We start from the raw sequence: 18726 nt of genomic DNA on the forward strand, positions 1-18726 counted from the left end.
ACAATGCATTGTCAATGACAATGTAAAATCATGATAAGTCAATTTAGTTCTCCTCATTTCGCTACTCTCTGTTGCCAGGCATGTGGCCTGTGGCATGTGGCAAGTGGCAAGTGAGCGTGTGGCAAGCATATTGCCAGATTCAAGGGTGGTGGCTAAGACTTTGGCCTTAACCGTTAATGCCCGCACACAAATTGTCAATTTCTCGCTGTGTTTGGCGGTGGCACAATACAAATTAACAATTGCACCGCCCGCTGGCAGTTGACCTCCTCCCTCCCCCCTTTTAGCACTCCATCTCTTCTCCATACTCCCCTCTGTGACTTCAATAAACATTTCCCTTTGGCAATGCGATTACGATTACATTTCTTAATGTTCTGCTGTGATTTCTTTTTTCCTTTTTTTTTGCTCAGTTATTTGCAGCTTTATTAAATTATATATATTTTATATTTGTATTATTTTTAGTTATTGTTGTTGTCTGCATAATTAAACAACTAAATATTAAACCTGTCTCATATCCTGGCGGCTTATATTCATGTATTTATATCCTGACTGGCAGCATGCCACATTTGCAGTCACTGTACGTGAGTTTCATAACTTATGCAGACTCACACACACCCTCACACACACACGCACACACGCACACACACTATTCAGGCAGTTTCCTCCTTTTTTTTGAGCATATGTGAGTCAGATTTTCGACTTGATTTTCGTGTTAATGCGACTAAGGTTTTTTTTTGGGGGCATTTATGGGTGCTGTCTTTATGCCGTCATTAGCTGCAAATCCTTGTAGATTGATTTAGGACCAGACGTGTGTGTATTAAAAGAGAGAGAGAGTGAACAAGGAAATACAGGGTGGGAGAAAACGAGGTATAGAGAACGGGTAAACTTTGGCATTTAAAAACAGCTCCTTGCATGCGTGGAAAATATCAAATAAAATATAAAGAATAAGTGGAGAAGCAACTGTCGACAAAACTCGACGACAATAGAACCTGCATCAATACCGTAAAAATAAAAAAAAATTAAAAATGATAATGAATAATGAATTATATAACGAAAATAAAAACAATTAGCTAAATATGTTTTTTTGTTATGGAAAATTTTATGAGGGTCGACAAATTCTAATTTTCCTTTTTAAAGAAAAATTTAATTCAGAACGAATTTGAAAGCCAAATAAAAATCAAAATAACATTCCGTTTAAAAATCGGTTGACTTTTGGCAAAGTTATTAGAGATCAAAGTTTTTCAAAAAATGTTAAGGGGTTGGTAAAGAAATTGGATTTAAATTTTTTTACCCTATAAAATTTGAATGTAGAATTAATTTCGGGGCCAAATCATGAACAAAATGACATTAAGCATGAAAATCGGTTGAGTTTTGACAAAGTTATGAGAGATCAAAGTTTTCGAAAAAATGTCAAGGGGTTGGTAAGGAAAATTGGATGATTCTTGGCTTAAAGTCGAAAAATATAAAATTTTTTTACCCTATAAAATTTGAATGTAGAATCAATTTGGGGACCAAATCATGAACAAAATGACATTTGGCATGAAAATCGGTTGAGTTTTGACAAAGTTATGAGAGATCAAAGTTTTCAAAAAAATGTCAAGGGGTTGGTAAGGAATATTGGATGATTCTTGGCTTATAGTCGAAAAATATGAAATTTTTTTACTGTATAAAATTTTAATGTAGAATCAATTTCGGGACCAAATCATGAACAAAATGACATTTGGCATGAAAATCGGTTGAGTTTTGACAAAGTTATGAGAGATAAAAGTTTTCGAAAAAATGTCAAGGGGTTGGTAAGGAAAATTGGATGATTCTTGGCTTGTAGTCGAAAAATATGAAATTTTTTAACTGTATAAAATTTGAATGTAGAATCAATTTGGGGGCTAAATCATGAACAAAATGACATTCCGCATGAAAATCGGTTGAGTTTTGACAAAGTTATGAGAGATCAAAGTTTTCAAAAAAATGTCAAGGGGTTGGTAAGGAAAATTGGATGATTCTTGGCTTATAGTCGAAAAATATGAAATATTTTTACTCTTTAAAATTTTAATGTAGAATTAAATTCGGGGCCAAATCATGAACAAAATGACGTTCCGCATGAAAATCGGTTGAGTTTTGACAAAGTTATGAGAGATCAAAGTATTCGAAAAAATGTCAAGGGGTTGGTAAGGAAAATTGGATGATTCTTGGCTTCTAGTCGAAAAATATGAAATTTTTTTACTCTATTAAGTTTGAATGTAGAATCGATTTGGGGGCAAAATCATGAACAAAATGACATTCCGCATGAAAATCGGTTGAGTTTTGACAAAGTTATGAACGATCAAAGTTTTTGAAAAAATGTAAAGGGGTTAGTAAGGAAAATTGGATGATTCTTGGCTTATAGTCGAAAAATATGAAATTTTTTTACTCTATAAAATTTGAATTTAGAATCAATTTCGGGGCCAAATCATGAACAAAATGACATTCCGCGTGAAAATCGGTTGAGTTTTGACAAAGTTATGAGAGTTCAAAGTTTTCGAAAAAATGTTAAGGGGTTGGTAAGGAAAATTGGATGATTCTTGGCTTCTAGTCGAAAAATATGAAATTTTTTTACTCTATTAAGTTTGAATGTAGAATTAAATTCGGGGCCAAATCATGAACAAAATGACATTCCGCATGAAAATCGGTTGAGTTTTGACAAAGTTATGAGAGATCAAAGTATTCGAAAAAATGTCAAGGGGTTGGTAAGGAAAATTGGATGATTCTTGGCTTAAAGTCGAAAAATATGAAATTTTTTTACTGTATAAAATTTGAATGCAGAATTAATTTCGGGGCCAAATCATGAACAAAATGACATTCCGCATGAAAATCGGTTGAGTTTTGACAAAGTTATGAACGATCAAAGTTTTTGAAAAAATGTTAAGGGGTTAGTAAGGAAAATTGGATGATTCTTGGCTTATAGTCGAAAAATATGAAATTTTTTTACTCCATAAAGTTTGAATGTAGTATCAATTTTGGGGCAAAATCATGAACAAAATGACATTTGGCATGAAAATCGGTTGAGTTTTGACAAAGTTATGAGAGTGTGAAGTTGTGGTTTGCTTTAGACAAACGAGCGAAACTATGCAGATCAGGAATATATATACATTATGGTATATGCGACACTTGCTTCTGTCTTTTATATTTCGATATTTCGCTTTTGTCAGTATTTTTTTAAACTGGGTCTAAAAATATGTATGTCAGCTGAAAAGTGGGAGAGAAAGAGAGTGGAAAAGAGAGAGAGAGAGAGAGAGAGAGAGAGACAGAGAGAGGGAGTGTCAGAGAAAGTCGGCTCTAAAACAGCATGCAAACTTAATTTATATGCTAATTTTATTAACAGCAACAACAATAAGTCCTTGCTAATCCAAAGGGCTGACATTCCATAAGCCGCAAAAAGCCAACGACAACGACGAAAAATCAAACATTATAGCGTGTTAATAGCAACAGCAACAACAGCAGCAACAACAGCAGCAACAACAACAACAACAATAGCAACAATAGCAACAATAACAACAAAAACTGAGGGTAATTCTAACCAAAACCCAGAGACAACCTCACACATTACGCTGCCTACCCTTCGACGGACTTGCTCCCCTCTGCCTTCCGCTTGCTCAACCCCTGCCAGGTTTCAGGATCAGGGGCAGAAATCAACGCTGAACTCGTCGAACAGCCGGATGAGCAGGATACATTAACAGCCAGACACTGATACGCAATTATTAAAACAATTTATCAAAGTAGCACATCCTGAAAGTAGGCAGCACTTTTTTTTGTTGCGCTCTCTTTCAATGCCTACTCCCCCATTAGCCTCTACACCCCTGCTATTATCCAGCTGGGTAGTTCAAATAATTGTTTAGTTCAGTTTGAGCCAAAAGTGTGGCCATTGAATTGGCCAATAAGACGCCAAGTTTTGGCATTCATTGAAACCGCAAAACAATTCTCACATTGCATAGTTTTGGGTCACACAAGAAGTAGGAGCTGAATGCTGAAAGAGAGGGGAAGCGAGAGGAAGGGGAAGGGGAAGAGGCGAGGCACACAGGAATCGTTGAGTGGTCAGGCAGTCAGGCAGGAAGCAACAGCAGCAACAACAGAGCCAAAGGGAACTGCGCCAGCCGCAAAAGGATAATGCTCACTCTCACTGTAGATGTGTATGTGTGTGTGTGTGTGTGTGTGCGGAAAACTTTTTGCACTGACTGCGCCAGTCATAAGTCCCCGACAGAGAGAGAGAGAGAGAGACAGAGAGTAAGGCAGCGACGTCTAAATGTGACTTTATGTGCTTTAATAAAGTATAATTTTGGGTGCTTAAATGGCGTGGTGCGCTTTCAGCTCCAACCAAGCGCTCGTAAACTGCTAAAATTGTGAATTAAAGCCGTTACACACCAACAAATTTTTCAAAAATTTTAAATCACACTCAGAAATCTGTCTAGATTGCAAAACAACGACAAAAGTATAGTAGAAAAGTCAACTTTTAATAAAACAAAGCTTCAAAAACAAGTAAGAAATGTTAAAAAAAAAAATGAATATAAACCTAATAATAAACCTAATAAACCTAATTAACTGTGTTGAAAAAACCTTTTAAAGTGTTAAAAAACTTCAAAATGCGCCAAAAATCATAGCTAAGAATTCTATGTGAAATATGGTTAAATTTTGAAGATTATTTAAAAACCAGAGCCAAGGTAAATATTTGACAAATCATATTCAAATTTGTAGCAGAACTCAATCTTTTTGAAATTGAATACATATTATTAACAATAAATATTATAATCTTTTGTTTTGGCAGCATTTAACGTATTTTGAAAGCATTGTTTATAATATTTACTTGCTAATTGTTTGTTAATTGAACCAATTACAAATCAAATATATATAAACTTTGTTTATGTACAAATTTATGAAACAGAAATTTACGGCAAAGATCAGAAAGACTAGTCTGCATTTTTAAATTATTTTTGTAAGCATTTTATATGAACTTTAGAAACTTTCATAAATTCTCTAAACTATTGTATTCTTGCTCTTAATGTTCAAATCGTGTGAATATAAAAACAATAACTTTTGCTACATTTTTATACAAGTGCTATTTCTTATACCATTTTTTATTTCTACATACATGTAAATATGAAAAAGTAGAATTAATTTTTTATTATTTTCCTTTCTTTGCCTTCTGCAAATCAAATTTCTACACCTATTTTAACTCCTGCTTCTACTCTAATATTTAATAGATATATAGTAAACATTTTAAGCAAAAATTTATAAAATTTTCATAGTTATTCTTGTTTAAATTAAAGATCAAGTACGATTGGACAAGTGAATGCCACAAAATGACAGTTGCAACTTGCAACTAGCTGCGGTTTTGTGCAACACAAGCGAAATGTCATGTCGAACTAAACGACAAAGTGTCAAGCCAAATGACAGTTGGCCAAGTTGCAAATGAAAATGGAAATGGAAATGGCAGTGGAAATCGGAATAGAATCCCAAATTCAGGACTCAAATGCTAATCAGCGATGCAGCGACCGCAGCAACAAAGTTAACAACAGATGGAGACATGTGGCAAGGTGTCAAAGTGGCAAGGTGGCAGTTGAAAGGGGGCAACTGATGGATGACTCACCTGGACACGGGACTCGGTGAGACCGATGCGCATTGCGATCTCCTCGCGCATAAAGATATCGGGATAATGTGTCTTGGAGAAACAACGCTCCAGTTCATTGAGTTGCGCCGGCGTGAAGCGAGTGCGATGACGTTTCTGCTTGTTTTTATCGAGATGCTGCAAGACAGAGAAAGACAGAACACAGAAGAAAGAGTTGGCATGAGTGTGAGTAGCACAATTGAAGAGAAAGAGAGAGCAAGTTTAATTGAATCAAACAACAATAACAACAGCATGTATAACAATTAGTACAACTACAACAATTACGATAACGATAACGATAACGATTACTACAAAACTAAAACAAATAAACGAAACTAAAATACAAGGGACTTTTTTTTTCTACTGTTTTGTTTTTTTTTTGTTTTTTACATAAAATATGGAAATATGGAAATAAAATCACACTTACTTTTTTTATATATTCATTGCCCATAATATATTATTATTTATACACAATTCAACATACACAATTTACACATTCACAATAGATTTTTGATTTCGATTTTGGTTTTCATTGTTTTTTTTTTGTTTAATTTTGTAATTTTTTTTTGTTTCGAATTGGTTTGGTTTTTATATTTTGATTTTTGAATGCATAGCAGAGTTTTTTTTGTATTTTTTGAGTTTTGAGGAAAAAAAACATCGAAAAGAACATGGATTATTAAAAGTTGCAGCTTTTACTTGCTGTTAAATATATATCTTTATTGGATATATAACTGCTCACCTGATCCTGTTGTTGCATGTTGTTGCCGCTGTTTCCGTTGTTGTTGTTGTTGTTGTTGCCGCTGTTGTTGCTATTGCTGTGATTGTTGCTGTTGTTGCTGTTGCTGTGATTGCTGGCACCGTTTAACACATTGCTATTGTCGCACAATCCACCAGTGACATGCAGTCTGGCAACACCGCCCACACTGGCACCACCGCCAGGTCCACCGGGTCCAGCACCACCGCCCCCAAGATCCGCAATGCTCGGGCCGACGGGCAATTGGCCAAAGCTATTGACGCCCGCGTGCAACGCTGTGATTGCCGCCTTCGGTAGATCACAATCCTTGGGGCCTAACAGAGAGAGAAAGAGAGAAAGAGCGGGAGAGAGAGAGAAAAAAAATGAGGTAAAATTATAAATTTTGTCTCAGCTATGTTGTGTGAAAATTTCAGCCTCCTAGCCCTTAGGGTTTTTGCTGTGCAATGATCAGTCAGTGAGTCAGGGCAAAGGGTTTTATACACATTACAGATTTAATAATAATTTAAAGTTCTGCCCCTTGAACATTTTTTTTTTGACCGACACTATCCTATATTAATTAGCTAAGACAGTAAACTTTTTTTCTAAGATTCTTATTAAATTTTATCCAATATGAACTGCATTGTATTTAAATCTGTTTTGTTTGTTTCAACAAATATATTTATGTTTCTTAGTAATAATTTATTTTTAATAAAAAATGAGCAAAAATGAGAAAAAAAATTAAATTAGAATCCACACACAAAAAAAATTGTTACCTTAAAAAGTATTTGGTTTAATTTAAATAAATGATATTCTTAGTTGTATTTTAATGATAATATCAATTATTTCGAATTAGTTTTAAACACTACAAAAGTTTATTTATTGATTAATTAACTAAATTACAACCTCAATATTTTTTAAATTATTTGAAAAAGAGGTAATGTTTTGTTATATTACAAAAATATTTAAACAGAATTTCTTAATGCACGCCAACAGGTATTAATTAATTTTTTAACAAAAATAAATATTTAAGTATTTGATAATATCATGAAAATTATTAATTAAATATTTTCCAAATTTGTCTGATCATATTTGAACATACTATATTTAAGCACTGTGAACAAATAAAATAATTTGTAAGCATTTCGAATTAATTATGAAACACTCTACAATTTCCTTATTTATGTAAGCGTTGATTGTTTTTGTTAATAGTGTTAAATACTTGAGCAAATTTAAAATAAATCCGATCAAAAATCGCGTAAATTTATGTCACAAATAAACAGAGTCGCATAATTATTTGCAGTAGCAGCAAACGAATGTTTTGAGTTAAATATATATATATATAATTTAAAAGCGAAAGCCACAACATAGAAATGTAATAAACTGTTGTTGTTAATTAATTAAATGTTTGTTTAAATTAAATAACAGCACACACGAGGGACACTCACACTATTGCAATTTGTTGAAAGAATTTAAAATGATGCACTTAATAAATGATTCATTGGAGAAAAGATGCGATTTGCTAAACGAATCAAACGAATAACGAATGAATCGATTCGAATCGATTCGAATCGAATCCTGACTGCGTCTTTTGCCGTCGCGTCGTGTCCGCGTCAAGTTTCGACTTCGTGAATTGCTCAAACCGAACTGCGGCGATCGGATAAATTGAATTTTTCAACAAGCTGTCATTCAAAAAAAAAAAAAAAAAAGAGAAAAAGAAAAAAAAAAGATGCCAAAAACAGAGGCAGAAGCAGAAGCAGCGGCAGCATCTCAACTGAGGTGCGATACTCACAGATACACAAACAAATACAACTACGAACGTGTATAGATACAGATACAAATGTTAACTCTCAGCTTAACCCCCTTTTTTTTCGTTTCATTTGTATCTTTAGCTCACCTGACTACGTAACCTGTGTGTGTTTCTATTTTTATTTATTTTTTTGGACTGCAATTCGAGATACATAACAACAGCAACAACGAATCATAGTCAAATACAAATAGATACATGTATCTACAGTGGATTGGATATAGACGGAGTCGAGTCAAAGTCGCTGGCATCGCATCGGATCGGAGACTTTATCGAGACTTGCAACGCATGTCTGGAATTTTTAACATGTATGTGAGAGATGAGAGATGTGAGACAACAACAACAACAACAACAACAATAGTAAGACTACCTCGCTCAACTCTTTTATTTTTATTATATTTTTCTGTTGCTGTCGCTGTTTCTTATACCTTCGATATTTTCAACTCTGTCTACAAAATCAAACATTTACTCATCGCCAGTTGATGCGAACTCTCGTACCTTTTGTGGGCTCTCGACTCTTGACCAAAACTGAAAACTGAAGCTCACAATTTGAGCTGATGTTGTCATGATTTTCATTTAATTATGCGCACCTCTCAACTTGGCTAAGAGTGAAGGTGTGGGCGTAAAACAAGTGTGCAATTTCCGCTGAAAGCGAAACAAAAATTACACATAAATATACTCCTGACTTGACTTTATTTTATATATGCTTTCAGTGATAAATTTTAAATTTTAAATATAACACTTAATTTTTTAATTTTAAAGACTTATTTAAGAATTTTATTAAAATTTCTAAACACTTTTTTTTGCTTGACTAATTTAATTTATAAAATAAATAAATACAAATTGCAGTAACTGAAATTCATGTCAACTCAACTGAACTGTAGAGCAACCTTTCAATTGTTAGCCGACTTTGATGTGTAATACCAGCAAACAGAAAGACCAAAAGAGAGAGAGAGAGAAAGAGAGAGAGAGACAGATAAATAAGTAGTGTAAGAGAGACAGCACAGCAGCATCAATGATTTTTATTGTTCTCAAATGGACTTGTTAAAATTTCGGCAACTTCAGAGCAAAACTGAAAACACAGGTTGTTGCCACAAAGCTGATGCAACAACAACAGCAGCAACAACAACAACAACAGGCAACAGGCAACAGGTGCCGGGCCAGAAACTGTAACGGGCCAACAAAATGGGAATTGAAAGCCAGCTCATAAAACTCATAAATAAAATAACTACAAAATCTATATACATATAAAAGTCTCTGTATACCCTGTATGTATTGCAAGTGAGTGTTTTATTGATTTTATTTACGTTAAACAAACAAATGAGAAAAATAAAATTTTTTAAATATTATTTGTTGCAGTTATTTCCTATTTTGATTGTATTTAGTTGAAGGAAAATTAAAAAAATTAAGTCTACTATCAGTTGTAATTTGTAGAACTCAACTAAAATTTTGTTGCATTTGTTAAATTAAAAATAAAATAAAATTGATAAAAATAATAAGCTAAATAAAATAGAAATAATAAAAACCAAATTTGATTAAATAAATTAATTAAATAAATGAGTAAAAGAGGCGTTTTTAACAATCTGTATGTTCACCTTTGTAAATGCTTTAATCTGGCAGACTACGCGTATAAATTTAGATAGATTATAAAAACACAATGTTGCCTTTTATATATTCATTAAGTAACGGATATAGTGATCAAAGTCAGTGTTGCCAGTTTAACTAGAAAGTTTTAAAACGCTTAAAGTATTTCAAATGAAGTAGAAATTAGAAAAACACGAAATACTCTTGTTTTGTTTGGAAGCATTTACGCTTACACTTTTCAAGCAGATAAATTTTAGTTTTTTGTATTTTTTTTTTTATTTATTTAAATTCAAATTTCACTTATTTTAATTGTCAAACTTCAGGCAAAAATGGTTGAAGTATTTAAGAATTTATTAGTGGGTATTTCATAGTTGAATTGACTCTAAAATGTTGTTGTTATTTTTGATAGACTACGACATTTCCTTCTTTCAGCTTAAATGTTGCTCATGTTGCTGTGGTTGTTGTTGCTGCTGTTGTTGTTGTTGCTGTTGTTGCTGTTGTTGTTGTTGCAGTCGCTTTTAAAGCGTTCGCCAGCAAAGTGCTAATTTTTACACATACACCCAACGCGGCTACTGTTCATTAGCGATTTTGACGCTTACATGACGCAGAGCGAAAGAGCGAGACAAGTACAGAATAAGAGAGGAAGAGGGAATGAGAGAGAGAGAGTGCCCCCTTTTACCCCCCACTCAGTCAGAGAACTTGCAACATTGACATTTGTCAAACATTTAAAACCAAAACTAAGCTACGACAATAACAACAACAACAACAACAAACAAGCGGCAACAACAACAACTTGAAAGCTGAAGTTGCAGCAGAGTTGTCAACTTGTTGACCATTTAGCATTTACCGTTATCAGGCAAGCTGGTCTGCAACTATAACAGGGCCAACATCATTATCAACATCATCATCATTATCGAGTCATCAGTTTTAAGGCGGATCTCAATTTTCATTGTCGTGATTTGTAAATTTAAGGCGCGGTGTTAGGTGCGATTTAACATAATGTATCTGCAGCTTCTTCTTCTTCTTCTTCGTCTTCACCGCTTCGCTTAACTTGGCTTAAACTCTCAGCTTTGGGCCAAGAAAACCCGCCCAGGTACATTGCTCCATGTGGAAGTGCGACTTTTAGCATTCAACTTGTTGCCATGAGTCGAGTATCTCAGAGTTACAGTATCTCAGTATCTTTGTAGCTCAAAGTCTTTTACTCTCCTCTCAAATAGCGCCACTTCTCAAAATCGCACTTTGTTGCAGCTTCAGCTTCAACTGCAACTGCAACTTCAACATTAGCTCCAGCTTTGATTTTACAGTTGTGGCACATAAACATGAAAAGCAAAGTCAATTCAAGCTGCAACTGCAACTGCAACTGCAACCGAATTCCAACTGTAAATCTGTGTGAGCTGTAAACACTTGCAGCACAAATATCTCAAGTATCTGAGAAAAATTCTCGTTCAACTTTTAAGCATATATTTAAGTTGTCAGTTTCTTATGTGAACTGAGTTCAACATGAAATGGAACTGCATATTTTATATAAAAAGTACACACTATAGTTGGTTAAATTTAAACTGAATCAGAGCTGACACTATACATTTATCAGTGTTTGATATAGAGAAAAGTATTGAATACTGAGATAGATTAAATTTCAGGTTTATTTTATTCAAATCATTCAAGTAGCTGAAGAAAAAGATTCCGAAAACCAATTTAATTACAAATAGTCAATCATTTTATATAATTATAATTTTTTTTTTCGTTACAGTTCATAATTTATTTTTAATTATTTGTATTTTTAATCTTTAACTTGATTTTTATACTTGGCAATTTTTTTGTTTGCCGACTGCTTTTAATTGTGCATAAATAAATAAATAAATTTTAATTTATCAAACAATTTTTTTTTAGTTTATAAATTTATATATTTAATATTTATATTATTTAAGTTAATAAAGTAAGAACTAGAGCAAGACTTAAATTTGAATCAATTCAATAATGAGTTGCTTAAAAGCTTAGGTGATTTTTTTAGTGTCTTTACAAGTATTCAGAATTAATTCTCCATATATATATTGATCTGATCTGAGCTATGAAAAATCGGGTCTAAAAAATAATGAAGTGTATGATAAAATTCTCATAAAATGATGACTGTCTAAAAACACTATTATTCTTTTGCAATTATAGTAATCAAAAATCCATCGCAATCTATTTAAGTAAAGCCGAACTTTATAACAAATAAAAATTAATAAAGTAATAATTTATACAAATTTCTGTTGCACCAATCACAAGTCATCCACATATATTTTATATAGAGTTAGTAAGGGAATTGTTCTTACAATAAAAAGAATTGTAAAAAGATAAATCAAAAGTGGGAAAAAATTTTATTGAATTTAAATAATAATCAATAATAAAATCTCAAGCTGTGTATTAAATTTTGTAGTTTTTTTAGCTTAAAATAATTAAACTTAATGGATATTATTATATATTTTTGTTACATTTGTTTTTAAAAACCAAAAGCCACAACATAAAATTAGTAAAGGAACAAAATTTTTATTATTTTCTTTTGTTTGAAAAAAAAATATTTGTGCTTTTTTTGTCAACACAATTTCTTGCCACACTGTCTATAGGCTTACAACTTTATTTAAGCTTTAAAAAAAAACTTTTTACTTTAACTAACTTAACTATGAGTCTTTAGGTTATTGTTTATCCATATACAGTAAATACAAATCTATCTAAATCTATATTACTCTGATAATTTCTCTGATATTTGTAATATTGTCTAATTGGCATATGAAATCAATCATTGAGTCAAAACTAATTTGCAATGGCATCGTTGTGACATTAGTTGAATGTTGCGTAATGCTCGCAACAATTTACAGTTGCAATAAAACATGGCGGCACCCAGCGGATGTCGGTGTGTGTGTGTGTGTGTGAGTGTGTTTCTGCTGGCAACTGGCAGCCATTTTGGCTTTGGTTCGTTTCGGCCTGTTTGGTTGCAGGACGTTGGCACGAAAACCGCACAAAGCGATTAATTAATTAAAATTGGCAAACATGAATTTATCGCGCAAGCAATTTGCACAATTTGCGCAAATCAGTTTGTTGGCTGAATGCAGCGACTGCAACGCGCATTGCACTAAATGCAAATATCTGCCACAAAATATATGGCAACATGCAGCATGGACTTGCAAACCGAGTGCAACTTGCAACCAGGCCTCAGTCAGTTGCATGCACTGTATATAATTATTGAAATTTGGAAATTGTGCGGTTAAGCGGCAAACTGGGCTGGTATTTAAGGGGTGAGCAGGGGTTAAAAGGGGTGTAGAGGGGTCTAGGGGTAAGAGAAAGCTATCCGGCAACCGCAGCAACAGTTGCAGCATTCGCCGAACAACCGCAAAACATTTCAATGCAAATGTTGGCAGTACACACACATATTTCACTAGCACAGGCGACCACAAAAATGCCAGCACACAGGGTGTTAAGGGTTGGGGGCTGCTTCTCAGTCAGTCAGTTTGCCAGTCAAATTACAAATGCAATCATGAAATTAATTTAATTAATCCAGGGCCACGAAAAATGCCCGACTCGAGAGTTTGCATTAAGTCAACGATTTAAGTTTTATGCCAAATGAATGGCAAATTGTGAAAATGACAACTCAACTCAAATCCCGTTTCCCGCTACCTCTTTTCGCATTTCTTTTGCATGCAAATTGCGCTTAATTGGGCGCTGTGGGCTGTGGGCCCCCTCAGTCCGCTCCTGTGCCCAGTTACAGCTCGGCCTACGCTGCGCATACGTAATATGCAAATGTCGTCTGTTGCTTCGCCTAGTTCCTAGTTTGTTGTGTTTGTAAAACAGGAGAGGGACTTATGAAATTTATTAGCAGCAAACATTGCTGGCAGCATTTTACTTTTGTTTCTCTTTCTCTTTTTGTTTCTTTTGCTGCAAAAAAGGATTTTTCGTCGCGTCCTGAACATGAAAATTTATTGAAATTTATAGTTTTCTGTTTGGCAGGGCGAATAAAGCTTGCGATTTAAATATATAAACAAGGAAAATAAATTTAATAAGCGTTTAAATTGCGGAAAAGTAAATCTGCATAGTGCTAAATTAAAAACTATACAAATTGAGATTTTATTAAACTTTAAAATCAATTGATTTATTACTTTCAATTTTATTTACATGCAACCTATGCTTTATCAGTTGCGTCTTAAACTTTGAACATTTAAAATTTAATTAAATTAAATTTTTAAAATAATCTCAAAATAGCGACGTGGAAAATAAATAAATAAATATAATACAACTCAAGATTTCATTAAATATTATACGCAATTTGATTTATTGCTCTTAATTTCAAAAACATGCTTTGCAAAATTTACCTTATCTTAATATTGAATAAAAAGACATATTAAATTAATTAAAAAATTCTTTTAAATATTGCTTTATCTCATTAGTTTTATTTTTTCAATTGTATATAATTTAATTTAATTGTTAATAATAAAGAATATTTAATTTAATAACTTTGTTTTGAGTTGTTTTTATTTTTATGTCGACTGTTTTAGTTAACGTTAAATAAATAAAAACTTCAACTGTTGCCAATTTACATAGATGCATCTCTGGCAATATTTTTCGGCCATTATTCTTGTTTTGACCCTAAAGGGTAGCCTATAAAAAAACACGCATACGCAGCGTATGCCGACAGAGCAAGTGCATGAAAAATGCCAATAAATTAATAAAAGTAATTAATAACCAACTGTTGGGGGGAAAGGGGGAGGGAGAAGGGAGATCGATCGAGCGAAAATATTCAATAAAAGTGCGCGCAATAATTCATTCGAGTGTGAAACTGTTGCAACTGTTGCAACTGTTGCAGCAAGGTGGCAAGTTGGCCAAGTGGCAAAGTGGCAAGGCAGCAAGCCTGCAACGGCTTAACAATTGATTGCCGAAATTGAAAGTGCTTGAAAAATGATCAACAATGTGGTAAAAAAAAAGTTATTATAAAATTGTATTTATGAATATGAACTGATAATTATGTGCGTGATGTACAAATGTAATTTACAATTTACAATTTACAATTTGCGGCATATTTAAAAGAGCAATTATGGCAATTAACACACACACCCACCCAGCCACAACTGTACACACACTGCTGTGCGGCACTGTAGGCCCTTGTTCACACCCACAAACATACACACAAACAATAAAAAATATACAAAAAATGCGAGCTAGTTAAATACAACTTAATTATTGCTAAATGCACGCGACAGGCGCCTCAGTCTGTTTAGACGCCTCAATTATAGGCCATTTAGCGGCATCGATGGACCAGGCCAATAAGTCGGAAGTAATCCCCCCTCCACCCGCACATCTGCCAATAACGGGGTATGCTCAAGAAATTAGTTTAATTATGGCCAAGATTAATGCACATATTATTATATATTAGCGCAATTCACTTGACGATCTTAATTACAATATTAGACGCTGTCTTTTTAGACTTCCTATTTATACACCGCTTATCTATATTTGTATCTATATCTTTATCTTCATCTTTATCTAGTACTTACCCAGCACATTGGCCCCAAGATTGTTCAGCATACTTGCCGAGAAGTTTCGTATTGATAACGTCGACAGTTTGTCGCCTTGTTATATTTTTTTATGTAGCCAAAAATTCCGTACTCTCCGTAGTCTTAACTAGTATTCAATTGAATTGAATTACAATAATTTATATATGTATTTTTGTTTAGGCAGCATTCACTTGGAATCTGCTCGTATACTCGTCTATCACAGTATGTTAATTCTAACGCAATCCAAATTACATTTTTATAATGTTTTGCTTAAGTTTCTTCCAGTTCTGGTCTGTAAAATAAAAGAAAATTGTATGAGTTATAATAAAAATGAAGCGAATTTTACATTTAATCAGTTATTAGTTACAATAATACAAGTAAAGTTAAAAAAGATACAAAAGTATCTCAGTTATATTCCTATTTCTATTGGTAAGGAAAAAGAATCAATCTCATCACAATTAAATCACTTTATCTATTTGATTCATATTTAACTGGATAAGATAAGGATACAAATGAATAAAAATTTGTAATACACATTAAGCAAGAAAAGATACAAAAAGGAACTTAATTAAGTACTAAAAAAATTTAAAAAGGGTTAAAATGTATCTTATTTATAATCCTTTGTTTCTTTAATTTCCATACAACTAAAATATTTAAAATATAGATATATAGAGATAAATATAAAAAGATACAATCGTATTCCAAGTAAATTCCTTTCTTTATATGATTCATTTTATCATTCGCTTAACTTAAATTATATTGAAGATTTCTAAAGTTATTTAAAAATATCTAAAATTCATCAGTTGGAAAGTTGCAACTTACACAACAAAATATTAACATAATTTTTATGACTTTAAGACAAATTCAAAAACTATGTCAAAAATAGTTCTTGAATTTCTCACTCTTGCATAATTAAGAAACTTTTATATTTATAGTTTCCGATTAAAATTATAATCTTAGCTTTGCATAATAAATTCATAATTAAAAACAACAAAATTTAGAACTATGTTTAATACTTCAAATCAAATATAAAAACTATTTAAATCGATGAGCTCTTTGATAACTCCTTTCTTATCATTAAAGAGTATTTTTAATTTATATTTTTCCCTCACAATTTAATCTGAACTATTTAAATTTCTCTTATTGATTGCCAACTATTTAGAAATCGTCACTTAATTACATTTATAGATTTCAATGCTCAAGTTTGATTGCTCATTTCCAGTGTAATTTTATTTAATGCTCACTCACCTTATTGACCCCTGACCCCTTTGCTTTGCTTGTGTGTGTGTTTCTTAACCGCTTGGGTCAGAGTTCAGTCCAGACGACATCCAGCACAAGTTAGCTTTAGATAGCCATAGTAAAATTTAATTAAATGCCTTGACCATAAAAAAAAAGATGTAGCCAAAGAAATTAAATCCAAGTCACTTGGCCGGAAGTTGAAAAGTTTTTGTGTGTGTGTTGGTTGCCGGAGACACGCACATGCACACACACACAAACACACACACAGAGACACACTCACACACACACCTAGACACACTCGCACACACACACACACACACACACGCGTACAAGTTGAAGGTGAGCACGCAATGTAACGGAAGTTGTAGCGTTTATTGATGAAATGTTTGACCAACTGACAGCCGGACAGTGTACGGCGTACCGCAATTTGTTAGACTGCGGTTGCGTTGTAGTTGGTCTGCTTATTTTTGTTGTTATTTTTGGTGTTTAAATTGATTTTTTGCTTTGTTTTCAAACACTTTATTCACATATTTTTTGTTTGTTTGTTGTTGTTGTTTGCATATTTTATGAAGTCAAATTTGTGCTGTCGATTTGTTGGTGAATTGTTGTTTGGCGACGGCTTTTGGGCCAACCTAAAAATATTTGGCTAAAAAGCGTAACGGAACGAATTGGAACGCGTAACGTTTCTCAGGCGACTCGCTTGCATTTGAGACAAATGCGAAAAAATCAAAACGAATTGACTCCGATGATGATAACGTTAACGCTAACGCTAACGTCGCAGCGACGCTGGCAGAATAAACAACAACAACAGCAACAACAACAACCATAACCATTCAATCGCCATCCCCCTTTTGTGTCTCGCTTGCCAAAAACAATCGACAAGCGAAAAGCAAAGCCGAAAAGGCGAAAAGCGGGTAAGTCGCGTGTTATCTGCTTTCCTATCTGCCAACTGCCAACTTGCTGCATTTTCAGCATTGATTTCCACAGCATACACTCTGCGCAAGCAGAAGCGAGACAACGCTAGTGCTCAGCTGCCATCTTAGCAGCAAGCAGGCAAGCCAGCACAGCTAGCTGTCTCGCTCTAACTGCGGCTGCTATGCACACAGCGCAGAGCGAGACAACAAGCTGTCTGCTATGCGTTAGCACAAGCGCCGCCCCTAAAAACGTAACTGTTGTGTGGGTGGGGCGGCCAACAAAGAGGTGGAGGGGGAGGGATTACTGTGCTGCACAGCGATAACAGCTAAGGGCGCCTATCGATAGACGATAACAGTCAAGAACATTTTGATATCGGCGCAGCTTTTATCAACATTTTTCGCCCCCACTCACTCTCTCTCTACTCTGCTTCTTACCTGTATAACGGTTGCCAGTGCAACCACAACGCGCAGCGCTGCCTCTTACAGTTATTGCCAAAAGTCAACTACGGGGGCGGCAACTGTGGAATTTGTATAAAGCATAACTCTCTCACACTGAGAGAAAATTTCTATGTTAATCTTACAATTTTCACTTTGATTTATTTTGATTTACTTTGATTTAATAACATAAAATTATGTTTCATTTGAATATTTAAAATAATAATAATAACAAATCTGTAAAATTAATTCTAATTGTTAGTTAATAATTTCCTTTTAATTAAAATTGATAAGTCGGCCAATTTTATAAAATCGCTTAGACATTATATAAACTTATAAATTTAGCAATTAATGCTTATAAAATACAAATACATTTCATATTGTTATTATATTAATTAAATATTCTGTTGAGAGTATATTTGTTTCTTATTTAAACTAAATATAAAACTGTAATTTAAATTTTTAACTGTGTTTTACTCATTTTCTCCCTAATAATAATATATATTGATCATTTCTAAATTTATATATCTAGACATCAAAGCCTATAAAATATTATTATTATATTAATTAAATAATATTTAATTTGGCATTAATAAAATTATTTAAACTGAATCTAAATTTGTAAATTTATTTTGAATTGTTATTCAATATTTCTCGTTTTTGTATACTTTAATATATTTTCAGCTGACACATGCTGAAAATATATTAAAGTAGTAGTTCGACAGTAAATAGATTAGCTATCCATGGATAAACTAACTTTTATATTATCATTATTACTACATTAATTTAAAAATCTATTTAGTTTATACATTTTGCTTGTTAAAATCAAACATTTTAAAATTTAGAAAAAAATAAATAAT

The 18726-nt window shown here is 33.1% G+C and overlaps 1 protein-coding gene across 1 annotated transcript in view; it reads right to left on the bottom strand.

Moving 5' to 3' along the window:
• LOC117783963 (homeobox protein orthopedia) overlaps positions 1-16764 on the bottom strand; it is a 31007-nt gene extending 14243 nt beyond the window's left edge. Inside the window, exons 1-4 of the mRNA XM_034621544.1 lie at positions 16527-16764; positions 15279-15570; positions 6372-6700; positions 5615-5770 (exon numbers count right to left, since the gene is read on the bottom strand). Of these exons, the coding sequence (XP_034477435.1) occupies positions 5615-5770; positions 6372-6700; positions 15279-15309 (516 nt within the window). The 5' untranslated portion in view covers positions 15310-15570; positions 16527-16764. The remainder of the gene's footprint in view (positions 1-5614; positions 5771-6371; positions 6701-15278; positions 15571-16526) is intronic.
• Between the last annotated feature and the right edge of the window lie 1962 nt (positions 16765-18726).

Source organism: Drosophila innubila, assembly GCF_004354385.1.
Source record: "Drosophila innubila isolate TH190305 chromosome 2R unlocalized genomic scaffold, UK_Dinn_1.0 1_C_2R, whole genome shotgun sequence".
NCBI classification, from domain to species: Eukaryota; Metazoa; Arthropoda; class Insecta; order Diptera; family Drosophilidae; genus Drosophila; species Drosophila innubila.